Source organism: Lolium rigidum, chromosome 5 (genome assembly GCF_022539505.1).
Source record: "Lolium rigidum isolate FL_2022 chromosome 5, APGP_CSIRO_Lrig_0.1, whole genome shotgun sequence".
Taxonomy (NCBI): domain Eukaryota; kingdom Viridiplantae; phylum Streptophyta; class Magnoliopsida; order Poales; family Poaceae; genus Lolium; species Lolium rigidum.
In genome coordinates this window covers 191,487,494-191,498,296 of record NC_061512.1, presented here as the reverse complement: position 1 = coordinate 191,498,296, position 10,803 = coordinate 191,487,494, and the positions used below count along the sequence as shown (strand labels likewise).

The following is a 10,803-nucleotide window of genomic DNA, read 5'->3' as shown; positions in this document are numbered from 1 at the left end:
AAGGCCTCAGGCCCTTTTATCCCGGTTTGAGGCTCCAAACAGGACAAAAGACCTTAAAGAACCGCGATAAAAGACCCCGTATCTTCTCGGTGATTTCAGGGCGACGTGGCCTGCCCATTTGTCCCGACTCTAGACTGAGCCGGGACAAAAGGCATGGACGGAAGGTCCGTTTTCTATTAGTAACTCTTCATGAGACATTTCTTTATTTCTTTTTTGCATATTACACAAATAAAATTCGATTATGCGCAAAACCACATGTGCATATAGAATGTTAATATGTACACACAGAATTTTTGTTTGGATTATTTCGATATTTTAAAATATTTTTTTACGGTGGCAGAAGCATATACACATGGTTCAAAAATGGATTTCCAAAGCGGGCGTTCCACATAGCAAGGAAAAATCTTGGTCTGAGTAAAATCAATTCTCTCTTGTGACTCGTGACCCAGCTAGCTAGAAGCATTTTTTTTTCCGGACATGAATTAGGCCTGCCGTTATAAGAACATACATGAATTTATTTATAATAAAGAAGGCTTCACTGGTCTTTGTTCTAAAAGGACAAATTTAAGTACACAAAACGATCCTCTGATTTTTCCATAGAGTCAGAATTACGAAATAGCACTCCAACTAAGATAGTATCATTCTATCAGAAACAACGGCATTCCCATGTTCTGGGAAGACTTCGGTAGGAGACTAGTACCCCCAATTCTTGCCGTCGAACTCCGTGACCTCGACGTGCGCGATGGTGCCGGCGTCGATGCAGTTCACGGAGAGCGCGACCTCGCCGGGGTTCCCCCGCTGCTTGTAGAAGGACGTGATCCCGCACACCTTGCAGAAGATGTGCTTGGCCGTGCCGGTGCCGAAGGTGTAGGTGGTGAGGAACTCCTCGGAGCCGTCCCGGAGCCTGAACCTGTCGTTGGGCACCGTGAAGTAGGTGATCCCACGCATGGCGCAGTTGGAGCAGTTGCAGGTGCCCGCCGCAACGCTCGCCGGCGCCTCCGCCTCCCACCGCACGCGCCTACAGTGGCAGCCGCCGCTGTGGACGACGACCTGGTCGGGTTCGGAGCTCATGCCCGTGGTAGACTGAAACTAGCTGCCGGGCTGATGTCGCTTGCGGTGGCCGGGTGGGTGCGGCAGAAGAACAGGATAGAAATGAATTGCTGTTGATATCAGCTTCGTGGTTGGTGTTTTTTATGCTGGAGACTGAAGCTTCTCTCCTCCCATTTCCTTTCAACATAGACCGCTGCTGGAAATATATGTCCTGGTGGCTGATTGCTGTAGTGCGTCACTCGTTACGTCAGTTGTAGACTATCACATTATTATCAGCAGGAAAACTCAACTGGAACTAGTCCAGTGACGGCCTCGTAAGTCAGTGTAGCCTGATTTCTGTAGTACGTCACTCTTATCCGAGCGTGTATTATTTTTTACAAATGCACTTCGTTCATTTACCCGAGATATGCCCTGGTAAACCCATCGGGCTGTTAGATTGTGCAGCGCGCTGGACTGGCGCTAGAGGGGCAAAACCAAACTGAGGTGCAAACACTAAAACGACATCCACACATTTCACTCATTGGCTACATCATCTACAACGGTGGTTTGTGCCTCTTCAATCCTCGAGCTAAGCAGCGGTTCAAATTGGACAGGATGGCGCTCCGTGCCCAGCAACTGAAGGAGCTCATCCTCGCACAAAATTTTCGGTGCCCTAGACTTCTCCATTAGAAGAATGCCCTCATCTGCCTTCGCATCACCATCGACTCCTGACAGATGGTTGCCACAAAGCAGGTTTGCCTTCTGCAGACCATCTCTAGCCTGAGCAGCGGTGCAGCTCGTGATAAACTTCTCCGTGGCGTTTATTTTCAGATAGTGAGTTGTCGGAATGGAGACAGTTTCGTTGTTAGCTGGGTAATAGCATGGCATCCCCAATTCGGATTCAATCCTATCCTTCAAGAAGGCCATCTGAGGCTTTTCACCATGAACGAGAATCACATGGCTGGGTGAAAGAAACTCTGTAAGATCCATGATCCCTTTGGAGTCCGTGTGAGGACTGAATGACAACTGATGGATCTGATGCACAAGATGAGAAAAACACTGGTATGAGAATATATGAAGCATAATAACAATCAGAAAGAGGATAAGCATAAACAAAGGAAATAAGGATTACAAAGGCTAGCTACCAAAAAAATCAAGAAGAAAGATTCTTTATACTACAGGAGAACTATTGTTGTTAGCTAATTTGTTGAACAGTTTGTAACACTATGAGTTACGAACTTGAGAATGCCTAATACTCCATTGAACTTGTAAAGTTGCCATCAACATACGAAATAATTTTATGAAGACAATAAAGTACAAAAGATGAACTAGCGGTGAAATAAAGGTCATGAATATCCAGTTCCTAGGTGATTTCACTGTACAGAGTGAGACAACTGTAACTGAAGAAATAGCAACCTGACATCTGACATCAACATGGGTATCCTTGTCCAAATCAATCTTGGTAGGTTTTCCAGACATCAATTTATGGCCAATGGTTCCGGCAACACAATATCTGCATGGCAAAGTAAACTTAACGTCAAAATACAAATAGCAGAGCTGGAATATTTTATACAAGCAGAAAAGTTTACCTACTTGAGTTCTTTCAGTGAATTTAACCGAACCAAAGCAGAAAAATGTGTCAACAAGTACAAGCTATAAAGCAGCATTCAACTTCAAACAGAAGGGACATCATGTCCAAGAAGGTAAGTATCACTAAAGGAGAAAACAAGATAGATTTCCCTTGTTCTCCACTATAACGGTACTAACAGCCCAACAGGAGTACTTTATTCAAGAACTAAACATATCAGTTCCTACACCATTAGTGAACAAGGAAAACTATTTTGAGAGTTAAGAAGAATACCCTGGAAGTGTAACCAGATTTTTTTCTGATGGAGCCCATCTCTTAAACACCTCAAGTGAAAATCCACCACTAATCATACCAGGTGTTGCAAAAAGTACACAGGGTCCAGGATCGTTGATGAATGAACGCTCAAAGTGGCAAACTGCAATGTGAGAAAACCATCAATATCATTCTTGTAAAGGAATTGCAAATGTAGCAAAATATCACTAGTCATTTTGTGTATAGTTGACTGGGAAGCTTTTCCAAGAGCATACCATGCTTGAAGTCAAACGGGTTGTGAACTGTGCAGCTGTCCTTGATCTTTTGGCTAGTCCATCCAATAAGCATCTTATAGTACATGTTAGCTTGAATGGTTAAACCTGTATAACAAATAAAAAAATCAGATAATTTAATAAAACCGAGTTAAAATTTGACTGAAACACACATACCAGCTGAGAAATAGATAGGAATCTTCAAGTTCATCCTTTCCCAATAGTCATCCAGTAATATGCATAGCTCCTGACACATAAGAGCAGTGTGTCACATGTAAATGGATATTATATTTATGGAAGTTTTGAACAGTTTACTCCCAAAGGGAAAAAAAATTGAAAGGGAAACTACTAATTGGACTTGAGAGAATGTTTAGGAAACCAGTAAGCGTGAGTGAGGCGATAGGCTGTCACTCAGCGCTTAGAGCTTAAGCATTTTTTTTCCGATTTGGCCAAGTTTTGCCTATTTTCCCTTAGTATGTACATAAACATGTAAATTTGAATAACATGTATGAATAATATAGCAGATTAGTAAGCAAGTAAGGAAATAGAAAAACAAAAAAAAAATGAAACACCAAATTCAATGAGTGACAAAGCAGTCGAATTCAGTCACAAGCAAGCAAACATCAAGTTCTTAGGTTTGATGATATAATCACACACACAAAGCAAGCAAAATAGCAGATAAAATGCAGGTTAAACTGACATAGCCTCATAATAAGATAAATGGCATGTTGCTTCCATGTCAACATGACGAATTGATGGCCATGGCTCACTCCTCATCCATACAGGGCCAGTCACCATATCGAAATCCTCTACATCGTCCTCATAAGTTACTCCTGCCTCTTCTGAATCTGTCTCCACTTGTTCTTCCTTGTAAGACTCAAACTTTTCATCATGAAGATCTCTAAGTCTTGCAATCCTCCGAAGTTCAAGATGTTCACCAGCTCCCATAGCATCTCCAATCACATTCCAAAACCCACTCCTTTCCCTCTTCCTAACCCTAGCTGGAGCAGCTCGCTTTCCCCTCCCCTTCATACACCCCTCAAATTCATCTCTCGCTCTCCTGCCGGAGCGCAAACCGTACCTGAGCGTCTGCGTTTCTCTGGCTCAGCGCCTCTTGCAGCATAGGCTCAGCGCTTCAGCACTAACTAATCGCACATAGCAGTTAATCTATCGTGATACCCTGAGCGAGGGCTTTTGCCATCACTCAGCGCTTAAGCCGCTTAATTACACTTTTCTGAACCTTGAACTTAAGTAGTGATGATAGTTCATCATAAATGTGTTTGTCCCTGCAGATATAACTGAGAGGAAGTGAGAGTACCTGAGCTCTTCCCAAAGCAAATGCCGGAATCAGAACTTTACCTCCTCCAGAAACACATTTATGGACCTACAGAAAACTTTCACTGAGTTGCAGAGACAAATTCAAATGAAGTTAATTTAACTTTTCAGCCATAGCCAGGTTAGCTAACTTTGGACTGAACTGTATTGGCCTGAACTATCAGGGACTGACAAAAGATACATTCTTGGACAATTACAAGTTGCACTTATATTTGGTGAATATTAATTTCCAGGATGGCATTTGTGCTATATGGAAGAGGAGAACCCAATCATCAGCATTGTCAATTATCTTGGTCCACCAGGCAACCAAAATCTACAAAACCGAATATATTGGAAGTGTGGAGATCAGATTCTATACCGCTTTTAAGAACTCCCTCTCTCGGGCATGCTTTGAGTCACGTACAGTTTTAGCGTATGTAGACCTGCAGATAGTAACTTCAGTTTAGTACTTACACATGGAAAAAGAAACATCCAAACCAACAAACACTACTGTTTATGCCCAATTGTAATGGAAGAACATTAAAACAGCACAACCTACACCCTAGAAAAAATGAAAATCATTGTTTTCATTTGAACATTAGGCAAATAAATCAACCTACTTAGTCCATATGGAGGTGATTTCCAGCTGTAGCACAACTAATTTTCAGGTAAGCATAGTGGTTAACTACAGAACCGCTACTGGTGACTGGGATAGCAGTTTGAAAACATAGACATCATTAAATATACCGCGCGATGAAATGTCACAAGAAAAGGAACAAAAACCTACTGCCCTTGTGATGATAAAACATAACAAAAAAAACCTATACCTCTAGGAGGGCATAATTTGTCGAGACACTAGGTCGACATTGCAAGAAAGTTGGACATAGTGTAGAAAAATGTATTTGCATTTGGGGTTGGAACTTACTCTGTTATTAAGAGGTCCAACTTCAGACGATCGATTTGTGCTGCTCCAAGATGTCTGTCTGGTGTCATGTTGTAATCCCCCGTGTAGACCATAGCAGCATCTCCAACTTTTGCATAAATCATTGCGGCCCCTAGAACCTTTAGTTTGGAATAGAAAAAATAGTGGGAATCACAGAGATGAACACTCAATAATCTAAGAATTTGTAAATATTACTGGACGCAAGAGAAACATAGGTATAAGAACATACATGTCCAGCATAATAGGCACGGATCACAAGGTCCCTATCCACTTGAATGGTTTGCTTCAAGTCAACAGGTATGACTGGAAGATCAAATATGAAAAGCAAGTGAGAATTTTCATCCATGCATACTTGTGTTGGCAGCATCAATTTTGTAAGTAGACCAGTGAAAGAAATGTTGAAACCAAACATTACCTTTCTTCATACAACGCTGAATATCTTCATAACTATATTGTTCTTCCTCCCCTCTGTGATCTACCATTACTTTCCTATAATCTTCCAGCATCAATGGAGCTAAAGCCTTAGTTGGGTACTGTTTGAAACACAAGTTGTAGTTGTAACTTATAAGATAACTATCACTCGGAAAAACATATTGAAGCCATAAAAAATTATATACAAATTCAATTACTTTCCAAATACCAAAAAGACAAGTATTGAAATTACCGTGCATGAGAACATGATCCACTATCTCATAATTTCAAAAGATTTTTCAAAATCATTCGTAACCTTACTTTTACTCATATGCAGCATTCGGCCCATTTATCAAGCAATATTTACCCAGCAAGATATTACAGCTAGCTCAGATGCAGCAAAACCTGGAACTTAATAACCCCTAGTACGACATCTATTCCTAACCAGTAACACATGACAAAAACCAAGCATACACAAACATTTGGCAGAAACAACCAAAATTAGGCTCACCGTCATGTAGACTGGACCATTGTACCCGCAGACCTCGGTGAAATACGGCAGCGCCCCAATATGATCCAAATGGCTGCAAGCGACAATCTTCAGAAGTAAACTAACTGTGACAGCAATTGAAAAATCGACAGAGGAACGATAAACATTTCGCCTACATACAAGTGTGTGATGACGACACAAGAGATGGCAGAGGTGAAGTCGGTGGCGCCTGGGGCGGCGGAAAGGATGCGCGCGAAGTCGGGGTACCGCTGGCAGTCATGGTGGCCCATGTGCATGCCGCAGTCGAACATGATACGCTTCCCGCCGATGGTCACCACCACGCAGCTCTTCCCCACCTCCTGCCCCGCCCCTGCGGCTCATACACGAGCAAACAATATTAGTGTGATTATTCTCGGTGATGAGCGAGTGATTTCAGGCAAATGGAATCGTCTGATGGTAGGCTGCTCACCTAGCACGAGGCACTCGATAGCCATGGCTGCTCGGTACCCGCTAGCCGCAGCAGATGTTTTGGTGGACAGGACTAAGCCAGTCGGAGGTGCGGATACGGGGCTGGTTGCGGATTTTCATAATGAGTATTCGAAGTATAAAATGAATTAGCATAACAATATACGATATGAAAATCCACAGTAACAATAATGAAAGTACAAGCTGTCCATATAAGATGTGAAAATCCCCAGTAACAATAATTTAGTTACGTTGCAAGAACAAGGCGAAAATTGAACCTGAGATTTATCACAGTACACATTAATACACTGTTGCCTCAATTTGATTGAATATAAGTTAAGGATCATCTATTCTCAATTTGGGTGAAATAAAAAAAATATTGAGGGGTTGAACAAAATGAAGAGAATTGACGCACGGTGATGGCGTGCTGTTGCTGCACCCTCGCCCGGCACGGGTCGTGGCGGTCAAGTCGGCGGAGAAGTGGGGGAGCGGTGCGCCGCCGTTGGGGAGTTCGGCTGGCGAGTGCGACTGACGGGGCAGGGTATGCGGGAGGTGGGGGAGGCAGTGGGTGCCGGCGCGGTTGCTTGGAGGCTGAGAACGTGCGCGCGGCGCGAGGGCTCACCGGAGGGGCGGCGCTACCTTGCCTACGATGCTGGCAGACGGCGGTAGGGTTGAGCCTCCAGTCGGCCAGTGCGATGCCTCGCGGGAAGGACATAACCAGGATCAGCGAGGAAGGGGCTGGGCTGTTAGGTTTCAGCCTTTTCGGAAGGCCTATTTGCTTGGGAGCAGCCGAGTGTGTGATGACTCGTGAGCCCATAAATGTTGCCAAGAAAAATTGTTTGTTAGGTACACGAGAGTTTAACTTTTTTACCGATTTTCCTCTGGTTTTTAAAGATTTGTTCGAATTTGAAATGTATTCAAATTCGAAATTGCTCATTTTCGAAAAAAAATCTAATTTGAAAATTGTCCAAATCCAAAATTTCTTCAAATCTAGAATTTGTTAATTTTCAAAAAAATTCAAACTTGAAAAAGTTCACATTTTTAGAAAGTTCAGGAAAACCCGACCGTACCAAAAAAGAACGGATGAAAAAACCTAAAAAAATAGAAAGAACCCGGAACAAAGCCGACAAAAATCTGCATAATACCTAGATAACCTTTCAAGTCATGTGGCACGGTGATGGCGGTGTTGTTCCCTTCTCTCCATGCGCCCCAGCCGCAAGTCGCAATAAAGGTTTGCTCATGGTGGCTTTTGTCTTCGCCTGTCCATGAAAAGTTTAGGGACGCGTTTGGTAGCATGAGTGGCCGCTCCGTGGGGGTGCATGCATGCTATGTAGATGTTAGGCCATCAGAAACATGACTTGAGCCACATTTAGCACTCTATTTGGTGGTCTGGATTGCATCACTGGGTAAATAGGTGTCACTTTTTTCCGTTGCTCGAATTCATTGGTTTAGCCTCACCTCTTGGCCACATGGTGACCTTATAACCTCACCTATCACAAGCATCACCGCGTCACCATCTATGAAGTCAAACATCACCATGTCGTCACGTCCACACTGGCATGCCACGAAGGCACCTGGAAATACCATATTGTGATCTTATCTCTCCCGTCTCATCAACTACAACCATAACCACATCGACATCCATGAAGTCGGACACCACGATGCAGCTACCCTCCACGCCGGCAAATGAGTTGTGGCTAAGGGAAAGTGAGCGGAGGCAAAGCACGTGCAAACCTTGCATCATGAGAGCGCACGAGAGCTGCGAATGGGGTAGGCCCTAGAAAAATGGCTCATTCGGGCCTTTTGCCCAGGCCTGACCCACGAATATTTTAAGATTCGTGTTGAACACAACATAGAGGAAACCAGACAACCAATTAGCCTATTTCTCCACTAAGCCAGGCTGAACCTCGTACGAGCTACCAACGCGACATAAGTGCCTCTCTTGAAGAGCTGAGGCGGTCTGTTGCGGTGAAATGGGTGCCACTCAACTTCAGCCTTCGCCTATTGTGTTGTTGCACTGGACCTAACGATGGGAATTGGTTATCCGTTTTTCTTCCGGACTCGAACCTATTTAACCATTTTATGTAAAATGGAAAATTTGGTTAACTGTTAGGTTATTAGGTTAGAAATGGTTAACCGTTGATTATTAAGGTTCGAACCACTTTTAATATTGTGCAATTGTATGCTAGCATAACTAGTTGGAGAATGAGAATATATTATAGCATATGAGAAAGCTCGGCCGACTTACTTGAAGCACTATTGAAACACCTGAGTACTGAAACTTGAAGATGCGGTTCAGCCAGAAGGTAAACTCATGAAACAGTTGACAGAACAGTAAACCAGTTGTGCATTCTACAGTCAGGTGGTGATTCAAAAATCATGGTGTAATTAGAAGTCGATAACATAATAAGGCTGCCACACTCTACTGATCCATATAAATGACAACTTTTAGGTGTATCTGCGAAAGAATCTGGCCCATCCCTTAACAAAAGTACAGACTACGGAGTATAGTTGCAAACCTGAAACTTCAATATGGTTTATCCCAAATTTAGCTTAAATTAAATTACGGAAAGAGAATCCACTTAAAGCTATTAAATCAAATTATGAATCCACTTAAAGCTATTAAATTAAATTATAAACCAACAGCAACTCCCTGCACCAACAAAACTGGCCGTCCAGCTACATAATCCTACAAACAATACAATTACCGATTGTTTTTGGGCAGGTTCATTTGCTCTACATGCTACTGATTTACCAGGATATAAATTGATCAAATGGATTGAATTTCAGCGTCATTCATCATCCAGTAATAAAACAAAGAAATCCAGAGCAAGTGCCGATCAGCGTCGTTTCTCTATACCATATTCAGAAATTGCAGCGCAAGTCATGAACTCCTGATAAAGCAGCAACAGGATCATACGACTAGGCAACACTAGTCCTTCGGTAGAGATACTAGGATTCGTAGCAAGAAGGGGGAAAAAAGCAACGCTATATCCATCTGATGATTTAGAAATTTCAGGGCCTCAGTCCGCCATAGAAGTTAGCAATTTGTAGAAAAAGAGGAAGAAAAAGAGGCCCTTCACCTGAGGTACTCGTCGGCCTAGGGAAGGACTGCCGTCTTCATCGGAGAAGCCCGCAGACCCCGGTGTGGTCCAAGCTCTCGTAGAAGGATGTCATGGTCGGAGAAGGCATCGAGGAGCAGAAGGCCGTAGAGGTGAAGGACGCCAGCGCCGCTGCCGGCGAAGTCGCCGTTACGGGGGCCGCCGGCGGAGGGGTGGGCGGGAGGCTTTTCGGAGGAGCGGGCAGGCACCGGTGGAGGCGGCGCTTGGAGGGGGCTCAGGCGGCGTGGTGACTCGAAAAAGGGGTCAAACCGTTTGGACCTGGATGGATTTTGGGTTAACCATTTGGCCCATTGGACTATTTTCAGGTTTGGTTAACCTAACCAATAATAGGAACACGGGACTGAGAGCATCTCCACTCGTCCCCCCCCCCCCCGACGAGGCCCCCGGCGAGCGTTTTTTCCATCCGGACGGCGTAATTCGGCCCAGTCGCGCCCCCGGTTCCTCGTTTTCATCCGGATTTGGGCCTAAATCCATCCGGCGATCCCACGCCATCCCCGGCCCCCGGGAGCGCTCGGGGACTCCGGACGAAACGAAAGCGCGCGTGGCCCCAACTTGTCGGCGACAATGGCCTCCGATCTACGGCAAAACCCTCGTCTTCCCGATCTACGGCAAAACCCTCGTCTTCCCGATCTACGGCAATACCCTCGTCGAACGAAAGCTTTGAACTCTCAAGTGGTGCAACATAGATAGATTATATATATATTTCGAATATAATTCGAATAAACATAAAAATTACATATAAAAACTTTAAAACTAAACTACTTCTTCTTCTTCTTAGAAGGCCCCGCCTCATCGTCGTCGCGGCGACGCTTCCGGCTCGTCACCTCCTCGTCGGAGGAAGTTGAGTCCTCCTCGTCGTCGTCCTCATCGGCCTCTTCGTCCTCCTCCTCCTCGCTCCTCCTCCTCGCTCCTGCTCC

General features: G+C 44.2%; 2 protein-coding genes across 3 annotated transcripts; both read right to left on the bottom strand.

Annotated features, from left to right (window-relative positions):
- Positions 1 to 494: 494 nt before the first annotated feature.
- On the bottom strand, positions 495 to 1,193 carry LOC124655282 (centromere protein V-like). Its single transcript, XM_047194202.1, has one exon. The coding sequence runs from the start codon at positions 1,069 to 1,071 to the stop codon at positions 694 to 696; it is 378 nt and encodes a 125-aa protein (XP_047050158.1). The 5' UTR covers positions 1,072 to 1,193; the 3' UTR covers positions 495 to 693.
- A 370-nt stretch (positions 1,194 to 1,563) lies between these two features.
- Positions 1,564 to 10,035, bottom strand: LOC124655551 (cleavage and polyadenylation specificity factor subunit 3-II-like). 2 transcript variants are annotated; one of them, XM_047194431.1, is made up of 15 exons: positions 9,848 to 10,035; positions 9,685 to 9,686; positions 6,769 to 6,869; positions 6,480 to 6,669; positions 6,321 to 6,393; positions 5,814 to 5,931; positions 5,628 to 5,701; positions 5,381 to 5,517; positions 4,835 to 4,898; positions 4,460 to 4,525; positions 3,319 to 3,388; positions 3,145 to 3,249; positions 2,891 to 3,032; positions 2,446 to 2,542; positions 1,564 to 2,064 (listed from the first exon to the last, which is right to left on the bottom strand). In XM_047194431.1, exons 3-15 carry the CDS (start codon positions 6,791 to 6,793, stop codon positions 1,564 to 1,566), a joined length of 1,662 nt encoding a protein of 553 aa, XP_047050387.1. In that variant the 5' UTR covers positions 6,794 to 6,869; positions 9,685 to 9,686; positions 9,848 to 10,035. The 2 variants fall into 2 exon arrangements, with proteins under 2 accessions (XP_047050387.1, XP_047050388.1); XM_047194432.1 differs by lacking the exon at positions 9,685 to 9,686.
- Between the last annotated feature and the right edge of the window lie 768 nt (positions 10,036 to 10,803).